The sequence below is a fragment of the Chelonia mydas genome, chromosome 6 (assembly GCF_015237465.2).
Source record: "Chelonia mydas isolate rCheMyd1 chromosome 6, rCheMyd1.pri.v2, whole genome shotgun sequence".
NCBI lineage: Eukaryota > Metazoa > Chordata > Testudines > Cheloniidae > Chelonia > Chelonia mydas.
The window spans coordinates 119629761-119646641 of NC_051246.2; the positions used below are offsets into that span (position 1 = coordinate 119629761).

The following is a 16881-nucleotide window of genomic DNA, read 5'->3' on the forward strand; positions in this document are numbered from 1 at the left end:
GTGTAAAATAATACAGCACACAAATAAAAAAGGGAAAACATAAAAGCTTTAACCTGAACCAGGTTAAAAAAAAATCTGTTGTAATCACAGTACAAAGTATGTGAGCTGTCAGATATTATATAACCTGCCCACAGACATTACTAGACTACCCGGCCCTTGATATGTTATCATGTCTGAATGCCCTTTATTCAGTTGCAGAAAAGGGATTACAATACGAAGAGAATTTAGGTCTGCTGCATACATACTCTTGCTCAAGGGGCTATACTACTTGTAAGCTACCATGCTTTATGACATTTTACAGCTTTTAACTTAACAGCTTTATTAGTTCCTAATAAAATCTGCTTATTTCCCATTCTTTCTACTACCCTCACAAAAGAGCATAGCCCCTGCCTATTCTATCATGCATATTTCAGCATACTCTAAATACTCTTTCTGGCCCCCAATTCAGGAAAGCACTTAAGCCTGTGCTAAAATACTTTCCTGAATCAGGGCCTCTAAGATTACAGCAATAATGGACTTATTCAGTGACTGGGGATTCTTGGAGCTACAATGAACGTATGAGTGTTGATTCAAAAGTGTTTCAACATTGGCCTAGCTCTGCTCACATCCCATCCATAACTTCCCCATTGGTATACAGACAACATGTACATGTATACACATATTTATGGGATTAGAGAGGAATACAATAGAGGGGACATGTAACTCACTGGCGAGTGTGTGTTACAGGTCCCCCTTTGTACCAATCCACAGATTACATGAGTTCCTGAAAACCCCAGCTAGAGACTTTTAGCTGAAGCTATAGAAGCTCATGTGCTTAGCTCTGGACGTTCCCAGTGCATCAACCAAGTTGGCGGCCATCACCGATGAACTGTTTATGAAAAAGTATAACCTGGTTTCTAGATGGTTTATTAGTTGGGATGCATTCAGGATTCTAAATGTCTCATTAAGCAGAAGTTCTATCTTTCCATGTTAAGAATGCAGAAAAAGCAAAACAATAGTAATTGTAAAAAGAAAAGGAGTACTTGTGGCACCTTAGAGACTAACCAATTCCACAAGTACTCCTTTTCTTTTTGCGAATACAGACTAACACGGCTGCTACTCTGAAACCAATAGTAATTGTGTCTGACCTAGGCAAAGGAATGTCTTACGCTTTGAGGCTCCCTCTGCTGGGTGAATAATACAGCCTCAAGTGCAAAATAGTGCTGACTTTATCAGCAGCACCGATCTCATCCTTGTTTAAGACATTAGCAAAAGGCCCCTTGACTTTAGGGCAGCGGTTTTCAACGTTTTTTCATTTGCGGACCCTTACAAAATTTCAAATGGAGATACAGACCACTTTGGAAATCTCAGACAGTCTGCAGACCCCCAGCATCCGCAGATCACAGGTTGAAAATAACTGTTCTATGGTAACAACAACCTTTTGCAGACCTCTTAGACATAGTCTGTGAACCCCCAGGGTTTGCGGACCATAAGTTGAAAACCACTGCTTTAGGGGAATCAGAATCTGAACCCAGATGTATAGACATGGAAACCAACAACAGAGACAAAAAAGGAAAATAAAATCACCATTTGCAAAAACTGAAAAAGTCAAATGTGTGTGAAGAGGGGGAATCTCTTGGCTTGGGAAGAAGGGAAACTATGTACTAGAACATGGCATGTTGCCTCCGCCCCCCACAGCTCCCATTGGCCAGGAATCGCGGCCAATAGGAGATGCAGGGGCTGCATCTGTGGATGGCGCAGTGCGCAAAGCCACCTGGCCGCACCTCCGCATAGGAGCCAGAGGGGGAACATGCTGCTGCTTCTGGGAGCTGCTTGAGGTAAGCGCCGCCCGGAGCCTGCACCCCTGAGCCTCCCTCCTGGCGGCCCCAACCCCTGCCCCGGCCCTCCAAACCCCTTGGTCCCAGCCTGGAGCATCTTCCTGCACCCCAAACCCCTCATCCTCACCTCAGAGCCCACACCCCTAGCCGGAGCCCTCACCACCTCCCACACCCCCAATTTCATGAGCATTCATGGCCCACCATACAATTTCTATACCCGGATGTGGCCCTCAGACCAAAAAGTTTGCCCACCCCTTTACTAGAAAGAGCTGCACTATAGACAATGGTTCTGTACAAATGGGGAATGGGGCTAACTTTAACTTTTGAGCACATAATTTTACATTAACTTTATTTCAAATTGATTTGGTCTCAGTGGAAACCTTCTGTCCTTCCTGGCTATTAGAAACCTTTCTTGTAAAATTAGTCTCTTTAAAAGGCTTGTATAAACCTCTCTCTAAACGTCACGGCCGGTCAACTGAAACATCAAGTTTATGAACCTGTTACAAAAACACGTTCCTTATAAAAGTCTATAGCCTATGAGACATGTGATCTTGTCAGGCATTATAAGCTAAGAAAGGTCATGATCTCATAAACCTGCCCCAGTTCCCAGTTCTCGGACTGGGAGATCTCCAAAGCAACTGCAGCTCCTGGAAGATTCAGTAGGTGGCACTCTTCCTTGTGAGTCAGTACTGAATGCTGTTAGGGGGCATGGCACTGATGAAATTGTATAAATGGGTCCCTGATCACTTCTTCATTAACAATTCTGTGGCACTTTTAACAACAGTTACTGTTAATCCCTAAATCATGGCCACATTCTAATCCAGATAATTACATTGTGCCCTCCAAAGGCTTGAGGGACCTACCAGTACTCTGCTAAAGACTTGGACTGTCTCAAGGGATGGGACTTCCGCCACCACTTTCCTTCAATGTGCTAACTAACTGCAGGGCTCATCTTCACTACAACTTACGGTGGGCCTGGCCCAGCCTGGTACACAGCTAAGGGGCCATCAACAATGCAAGAGTAAACCATGAGAGAGCAAAATTATGCTGGAACTGGGTCTAAATGACATGGTTGTTTCTGTAGCACAAGTGTACACTCAGGAAGGCAAAATGTCATGACCCGAATTAGAATTTGGTGAAAACACGGGCATTAGCACCCTGCTCTCTTATGAAAAGTGCCTCAGGACCTTCGTTGCCCACAGGTGGTTGGGATCTTGTTTTTACATCACATTCTGAAGAGGAGCCTCCCAATCAAAAAGAGAACAACTTGTCTGGGCCTGAGAGATCCTATACACTCACTGAAATCATCGGCAGCTGCTGGTGCGTAACACCTCTCCATGCTGCGCTACCCTATAGAGAATACCTTGCGGGGGAAGAGAAGGAAGGTAGAAGTGTCATAAGAGTCAAGAATGTATAGGCTGCTTGAGCAGACGACTGTGTGCTGCTGATATAGGAAGCCTGTGATCTGTCTGAGCCCTACTAAACTCTCTGAAGGAAAGGAGCACTTCAAAGACAGGTTTGCACCTTGGTGTGCATGTATAATACCTCAGTTTCAGGACACCGCAAGTGAAACATGACAAGAGGACCTAGTAGATAGCAAATCTATATGCCAAATGCTGCACTGATTTGCCTTGGTCTGAGCTGGGGTACAAGAAAGCAGCTCACCCATTTAAATCATTAGATCAGTATAAAATTAATATGTGCCTTTTAAAAAATTTATGCATTAAGTACGCTCTCATTCCAATCCCTTTTGTTATTTGTTCAGGCTAGTATATATGGCAGCACTCATAGGCTATAGTCCAGAATACTGTAGCTCAGATATAATACTGATATCGTGTTTTGGTTTTTTTTAAGTATGCACAACATTCAAGGGTCCTTTATTTCCCTCAGAGAACTAGCAAGCTGGAAAATGCAAACTAAGAATAAGCTGCCTCAAGAAAAATATTACATACACGCTTCACACAGAGATGTGAGCAAACTCATATATCCTTGCCGAAGTTGATCATCGTGTTTTCCTTTGGATGTAGGTTTAAAAAAAAGCACACAACTGCTGCACTATGAAAGACGATTCTACACACAACCTTAACTGTGATGATGCTTTTACCTAGTAATATATAGCACAAACTGAGCCAAAATCTGCTCAAAAGCTGCAAGACTAGTGTAGTCCAGGGAGCAAAGACCTATGATTCAGCATATGAAAAAGCATGTCCTTAATTCCATGGCTGAATTTCATTCTAATTTTTTCCCCATGTATGATGTGATATGGAACTGCAATATACTTATCAACATTCTTCAGAAAGCAGCTCTAAATAGCAGGTGCTGACTTGAGAATTAAACCACAGCTGATATTTCTTTGATAACGCTAGTAAAATGTCACTTCTGCAGCAACACAAGAACATGCATGAAACTGAAAACCCTCTTTATAAAAAACAAAGCCACAAGTTTATGGGAATTATTCTTGAATCTGTGGTTAACAGCAAAAACCAGACTTTTATCTAGTGACAGCTTCAAAATGAGGTGATCTGAGCAGCCACTGAAAATTAAAGGGCTACCATTAAAGTTATTTATCTTGAAATACTTAATTTTGAAAGATGGAAAATTTCAGTATTGTTACATTTAAAGCTACCCTGGAAGAAGAGCTAATTATGCGGGGCTATTCTGGATCATCCTCTAAGTTACTACTTTATTCAAATGATGATTTATATTAGTATAGACCAAAGAGGATTGTTGGAAAGACACTGGCAAAATGCTTTCATTTCATAAAGTTTTTTCCCTGATGTTTCAATATCCTTTCTGTTAATAAACAGCATCAATCATTCTAACATCAGGTCAAATGGCTCCCTCCTGAACATCTTCCTCTGACCTGCAAACTGCTTCCTATGAGTCACTATATCACATGACCATCCAAAGAGCAATTTATGAGTTAAAAGACTGACTGATTTCCTCACTGGCTTCAACAATTGATAAAGCTGAGACTTTTTGACCAGATGGAGGGATCATATTTAATAAAACTGACACCATACATGAAAGCACACTGTTCTTTCTGGCTAGCATCCTTATCTAAACTAAGATAATCTACCATACATTTATAAGGCACCCAAACCTCTGGGATCTGTGTGCTACATACACACTTACATTTTCTAACAATGAGCTCCAAACCAGTTTAATTGCCGAATCAGCCTTTGGACATCTCCAATACCAAGGCTTAGTTTTCTATCACGAACTATAGCGACAGGTGGGAAGCTCCTAGATATAAACAGATTGACTCCTCTCGTCCAAGGGACAGGCAGCAGGAGAAAGCATTCAAACCACAGAGCGGGTGAGGTATTAGATTCTGTGCAGACATGGTTCTGTCAGTGACTGATTGACAATGACTACTGGAGGTCACTATCTTAAAACAATGTTGGTTGTGTAATTATCTGGTAGGACCTCCCTTTTGGGGCTGGTATTCTACACAAGGGAAAAATCAGAATGAAATCTATCCATGGGATGGGTGGACTTGCTTTTACATGTCGGTCACAGTGCTTTAGAAGAGCAATATGCGTTGTAACTATCACAGGTAACGCCTGGGCTATATTGGAGTTGGGGAATATTAAAACTGCATCCTTTTTCTTTTCCATTTTATATGTTATGTAGCAGACCATTTTGTACTTTAAAAAAAATACAGCGAACTCTGCTCTCTACCTGCCTCTCTACATTTTCTGGGAGCTCCATCTGCAAAGAGAAAGAGCTTTAGCACACTTTCCCTAACTTATTTTTTCGCCTTGCTCGACAAAAAACGGTTACTCACCTTCCTGTAACTGTCGTTCTTCGAGATGTGTTGTCCATTCCAATCAGGTGGGTGCGCGCCGCGTGCATGACAGTCGGAAGATTTTTCCCCTAGCAGCATCCGTAGGGTTGGCCTGGGCGCCCCTGGAGTCGCACCTTCATGGCGCCCAATATAGGGCCCTGCCGACCCCCCCAACCCTTTCAGTTTCTTCTTGCCGACTACTCTGACAGAGGGGTAGGAGGATGGGTATTGGAATGGACATGAACACCACATCTCGAAGAACAACAGTCACGAGGAGAGTAATCGTTTTTTCTTCTTTGAGTGCTCGTTCATGTCAATTCCAATCCGGTGACTCACAAGCCCAAGTTCAGGATGTGGGGTCGGAGTCGTCCACTGATTGGAGCACTGCTCGTTCGAAGGCCGCATTGTCTCTGGCCTGCTGGGTGATTGCGTATGGAGGACCACATTGCTCCTCTGCGGATTTCCTGGGTGGGAACCTGCACCAGGAATGCCGTTGAAGAGGCCTGAGCCCTGGCGGAGTGCACAGTGATCGAAGGAGCAGGCACCCTTGCCAAGTTGTAGCACTCACGAATGCAGGACATGATCCATGACGAGATATGTTGAGAGGAGACAGGAAGACTTTTCATCCTGTCCACCACTGCCATGAATAACTGGTTGGACTTTCAGAACAGTTTTGTTCTCTCAACGTAGAAGGCTAGCACCCTGTGGACATCCAATGAGTGAAGCCTTTGCTCCCCGGTGCTGGAATGTGGCTTTGGGCAGAACACAGGGAAGATGATGTTCTGGTTGATGTGAAACTGTGACGCAACCTTCAGGAGAAAAGCTGGGTGAGGCCTGAGCTGAACCTTGTCCTTATGGAATACAGTGTAAGGGGGCTCTGATGTTAGGGCCCTGAGCTCTGACACTCTCCTAGCTGAGGTTATCGCCACCTGGAACGTCACCTTGTATGAGAGATAGAGCAGGAAGCACGTCGACAAGGACTCAAATGGCAGCCCCATAAGTCTGGATAGGACCAAATTGATGTCCCAAGCCGGGACAGGCTGTCTGACATGCGGGTATAGCCTGTCGAGACCCTTAAGGAAACAGCTTACCAACAGGTTAAGACTGAGCGTCCCTCTGCACCTGAATGGAAGGCGGAGATGGAAGCCAAGTGAATCCTTATTGACAACATCGACAGTCCCTGCTGTTTGAGATGGAGAAGATAGTCCAGCATTAGTGGCACTGAGGCGAGCATCAGAGACGAATGGTGCTGAGTCGACCAGACTGAAAATCTCTTCCACTTGGCAAGGTAGATAGCTCTTGCAGAGTGTTTCCTGCTGCCAAGGAGAACTTGTCTGACTTGATCAGAGCAAGAAAGCTCCCCGCGTTCAGCCATGGAGCTTCCATGCCGTAAGGTGGAGCGACGCAAAGTTTGGATGTTGGACACAGCTGTGATCCTGAGTTATTAGGTCCAGGAAGAGTGGCAAGGTGACTGGGGCTTCCAAGGACATTTCCAGGACTGATGTGTACCAGTGCTGGCGGGGCCAGGCTGGAGTTATCAAATCACCAAAGCTCATTCACTCTGAATCTTGAGGAGCACCTTGTGAACGAGAGGGATGGGTGGAAACACGTATAGGAGAAGGACTCCCCATGGGAAAAGAAACGTGCCCGCGATAGAGCCTGGGCTGTGATTCAGGAAGGAGCAGAATTGCTGACACTTCCTGTTGCGTTGCGTGGCAAACAGGTCTATCTGGGGAAAACCCCACTGATGGAAGATTGAGTTCACTACGTCCAGGCGAAGGGACCACTCATGGCCATGGAACGACCTGCTGAGATGGTCCACCAACTCGTTCTGTACTCCAGGGAGGTACGATACTTGCAGGTGTATCGAGTGTCTACACAGAAGTCCACAGCATGAGGGCTTCCTGGCACAGGGGAGAGGAGTGTTGGTGTCGCTGTGGTGTTGTCTGTGGTGTTGTCTGTCATGACTGATACACATCTCCCTGCTAGGTGGGTTCTGAAAGTCTGGCATGCCAGGTGCACCGCTCTCTGATATTGATGGTGTAGAGCGAGATCTGCCTGAGACCAGAGGCCTTGTGTTCTGAGGTCTCTCAGCTCCCAGCCCAAGCCTGATGCGTCTGTCACTAGTGAGAGGGATGGCTGAGGGTTGGTGAAGGGGACCCCTGCACATACTACTGTGGGTCAAGCCACCACAGGAGGGAGTTGAATACCGGGTGAGGCAGGGTTACAAACCTATCCAAACTGTCCCGGACTGGCTGATACACTAACGCTAGCCATGACTGAAGAGGTTGAAATCTGAATCCCTACTACGTAGATCTCAGGAGTTTCAGGCAATTCCTTGCTGTGGTGGTGGGGAACTCCCTGAGACCTCGTATGATGTCACCCAGGGACCGAAATCTTGCTTCCAGGAGGTATGCCCTGGTTTGTATCGAGTCCAGTACTGCCCCCTATGAACTCTATCCTCTGAACCGGGGACAGTGTTGATTTCCCCTCGTTCAGGAGGCCCCAGTTCATCAAATATCATTCTTATGAAGTCGACCTGTGCCTGCACTTGGGACCTGGAGCAATCCTTGATCAGCCAGTCGTCGAGGTACGGGAACACCTGTACCTGACACCTGTGTGGGAATGTGGCCACAACAGCCATGCACTTGGTGAACACTTGAGGTGCCACTGACAGGCCAAAAGGGAGAACTGAACCGATCATGGTTGTTGTTCACCACAAACCTGAGGTATTTTCTGTGGGGCAGAGTCATTGCTATTTGAAAGTACGTGTCCTCCAAGTTAAGGGTGGCAGGAGGGGCCTCCTTGGGCTTGGAGGCAGGAGAGCGACCCCGCTCTGGCCTTTTCTTTTTCTGGGGCACCAGGGACTGAGACCGGTGTCTCTCAGAAGATTGTCTATGGGCGGACCTGTGGCAGTGCCGTGATTCCTTGGGGTCCTTCCTCAGCACCGGCTTGCACAGCTTCAGTGCTGGAGCACTGCGCACCGATGAGGAGAGGCTGGGCGTGGGTTCTGCCAACCACGGGTAGGATTGTGGACGGAGTGCCACCTCCATTAGAAGGATCTAGAGCCTTTGCTCCAAGTCTTTTAAGGTCCTAGGGTGGAACCCTTTGCAAATTCTGCACCTGTCCTTCTGGTGGCTCTCCCCGAGACACTGCAGACAGGAAGGGTGCAGGTCGCTCTCAGGCATAAATTTTCCACATCCTCACAGAGCTTGAACCCTGGGGGACGGGGCATACCCTTGTACCGGGGGAGCGTTGGTGGGGAGGGCGAACCCCCAAAAGGAAACTTATGAACTACTACTAACACTAACTAGCACTAACCAACTCATGCCAATCCCTTTTGTTATTTGTTAAGGCTAGTATATACGGCAGCACATATAGGCTGCAGTACAGCATACTGTAGCTCAGACATAATACTGATATCATGGGTTTTTTTTTGTTTTTTTTTAAAAAGTATGCACAACATTCAAGTGTGCTTTATTCCCCTCAGAGAACTAGTGAGCTGGAAAACGCAAACTCAGGGCTAGTCTACACTGGCAGCGCTTTTACATGGCTTGTGTGGTCACGGCAGAGCGGTGGAAGAGAGCTCTCCCAGCGCTCTAAAAAACCCCACCTCCACGAGTGGCGTAGCTCCCAGTGCTGGTCCACTGTCCACACTGGTGCTTTACAGCACTGAAACTTGCTGCGCTCAGGGTGGGGTTTTTTCACACCCCTGACCGAGAAAGTTGCAGCGCTGTAAATTGCCAGTGTAGACAAGCCCGAAGAATAAGCTGCCTCAAGAAGAATATTACATACACACTTCACACAGCGCTGTGAGCAAACTCATATATCCTTGCCCAAGCTGATGGTGGAGTTTTCCTTTGGATGTATGTTTAAAAAAAAAAATAAAAAAGAGCGCACAACTGCTGCACTATGAAAGAGGATTCTACATGCAACAACCTTAACCGTGACTATGCTTTTGCCTAGTAGTATATAGCACAAACTGAGCCAAAATCTGCTCAAAAGCTGCAACACTAGCAAAGTCCGCGGAGCAAAGAACTATGATTTGGCATATGAAAAACCATGTCCTTAATTCCATGGGTGAATTTCAGTCTAATTTTTTCCCCTTGTATGATGTGATATGGAACTGCAATATACTTATCAGCATGCTTCAGAAAGCAGCTCTAAATAGAAGGTGCTGACTTGAGAACTAAACCTCAGCTGATATTTCTTTAATAATGATAGTTAAAAGTCTCACTTCTGCAGCAATATACAAACACAAAGAGTGGACATTGGCCAAACGCGCTTGCAAAGCAAGAGCAACAGTTTGTTCCAGCTAGTGGTCACCACCAGTAAGAAAGATCTGAGAGGCTGGCGGGTCAGCAGGGTCCTATATTGGGCGCCATGAAGGCATGACTCCTGGGGGCACCCAGGCCGACCCTCCGGATGCTGTTGGGGGAAAAATCTTCCAGCCGTCGTGCACACACCTGATTGGAATTGACATGAACCAGCACTTGAAGAAGAACAGATGATTGCTGAGCACCAAGCTAAACCGGTTTTGAAAACAAGGTTTCAACATTAGTAGTGTGAGAAACAATCTGGGAACAGGCTCAGATGAGCGAAACCTTAGGAGCTAACGATCAAATGGTGTTTGGCCTGACCTACAGTACAAAATAATACCAATGGCCACTGTCTTCAATGGGGCTGTTCTGCATGGGCACAGGAGTCTACCCGTGTGGATCCTGCTGCAAGATCTAGCCACATATTTGTAACCAGACTGTAATGTAACGTGCTTGAATCGGCACAGAGCATGTCCACACCCCCACAAAGCTCTTAACAGTCCTGGCATACCATGTAAAGGCCTGGCTGGAGAGTGGGGCTGTGGCAGGATTGTCAGGCCATAACTGAATATGAAACATGACAGATTTGCTGTTGGGAACCCCTAAAAGAACCTGTGTAATCTAATTAGCCAGTCCTCCTACCCTCTGAATGAGAGGACATCCGAAAGTGCATTGCACCAAGTTTTATAGACAGTACTCTTAATCATGTCCTCCCAGTATCTTGGATGCTCACTGCGCTAGACATTCCATCCAGGTCTATGAAGTGTCTCACATAGTCTGCCCCCTTGCATACATGCTGGAATTCTCAAAAATTTCTGGCATCGTGATCTTTGCCAGACCAGCCTCCATGATCCAGAACCAGTGATCCACTCTGGCCTGATGATCACAGGGTAATCAGACTGGCAATTGGGAAGCGTTGGGGCATTACACAAGGGATGGTCAACAGCCAAACTGGCTGTGATAAATGAAGGGGGGCGGGGGAGGGGAAAGGACCGCTCTCTTTTACTGACACCCAGCCAGCCATGAAGTCCCTCTTGGTGGCTGTTCTTTGCTTGCTTTACCTGTGAAGGGTTAAAAAGTCTCCCTGGCTAGGTAAAAGAAAGGGAGTGGGCACCTGACCAAAAAAGCCAATGGGACGATTAGAATTTTTAAAAACTGGAAAAAACTTCCCTTGTGGTCTGTTGCTGTTCTCCGGGGAAGAGGGGAACAGGGCAGCAGTTATGATATGAGAAGCTTGAAGCCAGGTATGAAAAATCATGAGATCATACTAGAACTACTTATTTGAAACCCCCAGATGTGTAAGTAGATGAGGAATCTCTAGAAAGACGCGATTAGGTTTATCTCTTTTATTTCTTTATGGCTTGTGGACTCCGCTGTGCTAACCGCAGATGCTTTTGTTTTACTTGTAACCTTTAAGCTGGACCTCAAGAAGCTATCTTGATGCTTAATCCTTGTATTGTTTTAATAAAATTTACCGTTTTTAAAAACAGGATTGAATTTGTGTGTCCCTAAGAGGTTTCTGCATATGTTGTTTAATTAGCTGGTGGCAACAGCTAATTTTCTTTGTTTTCTTTCTCAGCTCTTTCCTGGAGGGGGGGTGGTGTAAGAGCTTGAGGGTACCCCATAGGAAGGAATTCCTAAGTGCATCTTCCTGGGTTTCAAAAAGGGGGGTTTTGCACTTGGGTGGTGGCAGCATCTCCCCACCCAAGGTCAGAGAGAAGCTGTAACCTTGGGAGTTCAATACAAGCCTCGAGTTGCCAGTATTAATTTTTAAAAATCCTTGCAGGCCCCCACTTCTGGACTCAAGTGCCAGAGGGGGGAATTAGCCTTGACACTGGCCCTCCAGACCCTGATGGATTCTGGGATCGGAATGCTATGTAGCCATGGAGAGGGAAATAGTATCTTGAAAAAACACACATAATCCTCTAGCCTGACAGGAGCATCTGAAGCAGCGTGGGGACAAAACTCAGATTTTCCTAGACTGCACTGATATAAACACAATCATGCAAAGTGGTGGGTGTGGACAAAAGATGATGTCTGATATTTAGTTGTGCTAGGAAAAAAAAAACCTTGTGTGGACGTTCTGAGTCATGTTAGACGTGTGTGTTGGACTCATTGTTCTGTCTGTTGCATAAATGGGCATTGAGGGGGAATGCAGAGGAACAACAGTCCCGGTTGGATTCAGGCCATGCGGACAGGGCTATAAATGACAAATCACTCACTGGCAGGGGAAACAGCTCATCGTATTTATGCCCCAGATAACACAGAACGCTTTTACCTAACCTACTCCCTCTTTGTTGTGACCTTGATTTGTACTCAGCAGCGGCAGGCTAGGCTGATTCCTATTGAGAGGAGGCATCTGTTTTTCAGCAGCTAACACTCAGCAGCTATCCAATTTCCCATTAATACAGGCGCCTTGATAAGTGCAAATGTCTGTGGGCCAGATGCTGAGCTGGTGTAAATCAGCTTTGCTTCACTGAAGTCAGTGGAGCAATACTAGTTGACACCAATTCAGCATTTGGCCCCGTATCTTGGGCATGTAAGGATGATATTTTCATTTCTGTTCCTAGACATATAACTGGTCTTGCAATGATGGTTCCCCTCTCCTGCCCCCCGTAGTAAATATTGTATCAGGTAGTTTCCCTGCCTCCTGCAGGCTGTGAGCACCTTTGATAATAAGCAGCAAGGAAACAGAGCGATTGTCATTACATTTGTTAACTGATTCCCAGTGGCTAGCGAGGGATTATTCGCCCAAGTGCAAAAAGGGCAGCTTAGACCAGGAGAGTAAATGAAATCCAGAACTCACCGATAAATGATGCCTTTCTCGTGGAGAAACATGAGGGCTGAAATAATTTCTGCAGCATAGAAGCGGGCTCGAGCTTCATCAAACCGACGCGACTTCTGAATATGGAACATCAAGTCCCCACCATTCACGAACTCCATGACGAAGAACAGGCGATCCTTCACAGACACACAAACATAACATGGACAAAAGAGCATTAATCAGCTTATCCTGTCCCATGCAGAAATGAATTCAAATCTAAACTATTCTCCCCAAAACAAAAGCAGAAAAAAACACCAAGCGATGCTGAAAAATGTGATCTTTCCAGGGAGGTTAAGTCAAAAACTAGATCTGTCAAAAACCCCCTCCCAAACATCTCAATAATGAAATATGTTCATTTGGTCTGTACACATGAGCAGATGCAAGCTTACAAAAAGACTCCTAGAGAATTTAATAGATAATTGTAACCTTTCTATAGGTTTTTATTAACCACCCCAATCCAATTCAATAGAGAATTATATCCCTTCTGTAGATATCTCTGGATGGCTCAAAAGATCTATAGAAAGTATATCAATCTTTATTAGATGCTGTGGCTTCTTAAAGTAGAATCATACTTGAATTTCTATATATCATCTACTAATTTTACCCTTTACTATACTCTATAGGGATTTGAGACACAGTTAGGTGCACATGATGCAGTGCAAGTAATGCACAAGTACATATTGTAATACTTTCAATTCTAGGACTTCAATTTCCCCTTTATTCAGGGAATAGGTGTTGACTGTCAAACTCAAGATGTAAATACACTAGATTTGTGGGCATCACTATGCCATGTTTGCTCAGATTCCTTATAGGGCATAGCTTTACCATTTTAAAGGAAAGGTTATAACAATAATGATGTCACACCTAGAGCATCCCTAGAATCGGCTTCAGAGAATTTTTATTGCTTTACAAGCTAGGATCATGGAAATGGTCTTTAAAATCTTGAAATGTCAGCCTTTCATAACATTGATTATTAATCTACAGACCTTTGTTGGATGTAGGAGCTGATGAAGACTGGGTATACAGTAAAGACTCTGCTGTGTGAAAGTGCAATACATAGTTCCTTGCAGTAAATGAGCAAAGAGTCACTGAACTGATGCTGTTCTTTGAGTGCCTATATTTTTGCAGAGGTCCATAAATGTGGAGAAAGCTGTTGAATATGCAGTTCATGCAGCTGGATCTCCAATTAAGCAATCTGGACACAAAAATGAAAAATGTGCATGTGCAAAATTGGTGCGTGCTCTGTGTTGGGGGGCATAGGGAGGAAAGAATGCAGTCCAGTGTATGCAAAAAAATTGCAAATGAAAATAAATCAAAGGCTTGTTTGACCCTGGCTCAAAATTTGCCTCCATGTTTAAATATCATTATGTTCTGTTCTTCTAATTGTTTTGTCACTAAAGCTTTCATTCTGAACCACAGAAAAGTCTCGTCTGAAAGGTAAATAAAGGATTAACTTGAGAAAGTTTGATTTCTTTATGATGCTTTTTGACCTGCCCTTCTCCAAATCCCCCTCCCATGATTGAGCATTACTAATCTATGACCCAAGGTTTTAATCTCATCTCTAAATTCTGGGTGTTTGGTTCTCGCCAGTCTCTTGCATCTGGCCAGCTTGAAATGACCACTGCCATTAACATCTTGAGATTCAAACAGCAGAAGAAAAGCAAACCAGGAATCCTTTCATTTTACAGCTGGCGCTGAAGACATAAGAAGGAAGCCAAATGGCTTGTGACTGGTGATAACAGCATTCCTCTCTTCACCCTCATGGGCCTTTGTTAATCTGCTACTTGAGTTGATGGAATCTTTCAGCTCTCTTCAGAAGCAGCAAAGTTAAAGATAGATGAGACCCCAGACCCGGGAATCTAAAAATACTCAGCCAACATTTGAAACTACTGTGGGGAAAACGATCACACCACACGAGCCTTAAATGCTGTTTGAAATCCATACAAACAGCAATGATCCTTTACTGTTTCACTTTGGTCTAATATTAGGGCTCGTCTACATGGAGAAATAGCCTGGAATAGCTATTGCATACTACTTCCCCATGAGGACACCCTTATTCCTTACTATGAATGTCTTTGTGTGGTTTACCTTAATCCATATGTACTTAGTTCTGGGTGAAGTAAAACTGCCGATCAAATAAGAATAACCAACTCTCCCAATTTGAGAAATACTGTCAAGGTAAAAGTTGACCTGAAAAGAACCTAGCCTTAACATTAGTAAGCTAATGCTTCCTTGACTCACTGGACTAAGCTACACTGCATAAAAGGTACTCTTACTAGGGAATAAGCGTGCGCACACAAGAAGTTAGTGAAGAATAGCTGTTGTGCTTTAAAATTTTTCTGCAATAGCATCTCAGTGTAGACAAGCCCTTAGAAGGACGTAGATCAAGAATAAGGAACATACACTGTGGTAAAAACAACGAGGAGTCCTTGTGGCACCTTAGAGACGAACAAATTTATTTGGACATAAGCTTTCGTGGGCTAGAACCCATTTCCTCAGATGCATGGAGTGGAAAATACAGTCGCAGGTATAAATACACAGCACATGAAAAGGTGGGAGCAGGTATGAAATCTGGTAGAATTTAGATCAGTTCACTAGGCCATGGCCCACCTCTTCATTCAAATTCCTCCTTAAAATTCCTTCCTGACCCACTGCCTACATGAAGTTATTTAATTCACCAGCACCATATTGTTTGGGTATGTGTATTTAGGAATATAGCGATTGCAATAGTGCAGTGTTTGTCACTGTTGTTTCTTTTTTTATAGCTGAACTTCAGGAAAATGAAACCACTGCAATCCCCTCCTATCTTAATTCATATATGCTCTGCTTCCCCACCCCAGCTAGTCCTTCATGACCTCCTTGGGGGGCATACCTCACACTTTGGGCTATGTTGCTGTAGATTTTCATAGTCTAATACTTCCCTCCTTTCTCACATGCTTACAGGTGCACTGAAACAGCAATGTTTAAAATATCATTGGCATCTGAATTAACAGATATTGAAATGAATGGGGCAGTCCACAGCTATTGTTTCGGGCTCTCCGCAAACTCAGGCAAACATCACTATATGCATTACATTCAGGTCACAGTCTGAAGGTTTTCTTCGCAACGATAGCAGCTAGAGACTTACCTCTGCATATGCTCACATGCAGAGACTATAAATCAGGATTGTTTCGCTATTGAGACTCTCCCATTTAGCCTTCAGCATAACTTCTGCCTATCCAAATTAATTCTTTCCCTCAGGGTTGCTAATTGCCCAGTTTACTAACACTTTTCAGTACTGTGGGTCTGACTAAGTAGAAGAGATGGGGTGGGTATTGTAATTTGTTCACAATTCAGCATTTGTGCATTGGCTTCTTACATGCACGATAGCATATATTATAAAGATCAGCACTAATGAATATGCTTGGGGGAGGAGGAACTAAGTAAGATTTTCTATTGGTATTCACAAGTGGGGCCATCAACCTGCTAAACTGCAAAGACCAACTAAATAATCACTCCAAAGGTATCCTAAGGAGAAAAATAAGCATTCTGAAACAATGACATTTTATTAACAAAGGAGATTACAGCATTTAAAAATAGGGACAAATATTATGAAATGTCGATGAACCAGGAAGGGGGGTTTACACAGCAAATGGCTTTAATAATAAAGTTAGGGGTAGATTATCTGGCACTCCACAGCAATGCTTGGCATGCCCAGAGGATGGGCAGGGATAGAGAGCTTTACATCACTATTCTGCCTCTCCTGACCTTGGGCTCTCAGCACAAGTTAGAGCAGTCTCAGTGCAGCTCTAACTCGTACTGGTGGATAAAGGCTCCCAAGGAGCTACTCCGCAGGCCACGACTGCCCACTCTTCACTTGGGAATGTCCCCTGTACTGAGGTGGGGCAGAGGGGGCGAGAAAAGTCTTCATCTGCTAGTTTAAGACAGCTTTCAGTCCACTTTGAGTTGCTGGATAGGTACAAATGGGAGTTAGGATGGGCTGAGGATTGGACTGTGTTTTTGACAGAGACGCACTGCTGAAATCCTCCTCAGTGTTTTACATGCTGTGTCTCAGAAGACGCTTTCCCTGATCTGTTATCTTTGTCTGACACTAGCAATAAGAAGAAATTAAGAATTTGAGTCAACAGGAAA

At 44.5% G+C, this 16881-nt stretch overlaps 1 protein-coding gene across 1 annotated transcript in view; it reads right to left on the reverse strand.

Moving 5' to 3' along the window:
- Positions 1-16881, reverse strand: part of PRKCH (protein kinase C eta) — a 169636-nt gene that overhangs the window by 56721 nt on the left and 96034 nt on the right. Inside the window, exon 10 of the mRNA XM_037901135.2 lies at positions 12733-12887. Within this exon, the coding sequence (XP_037757063.1) occupies positions 12733-12887 (155 nt within the window). The remainder of the gene's footprint in view (positions 1-12732; positions 12888-16881) is intronic.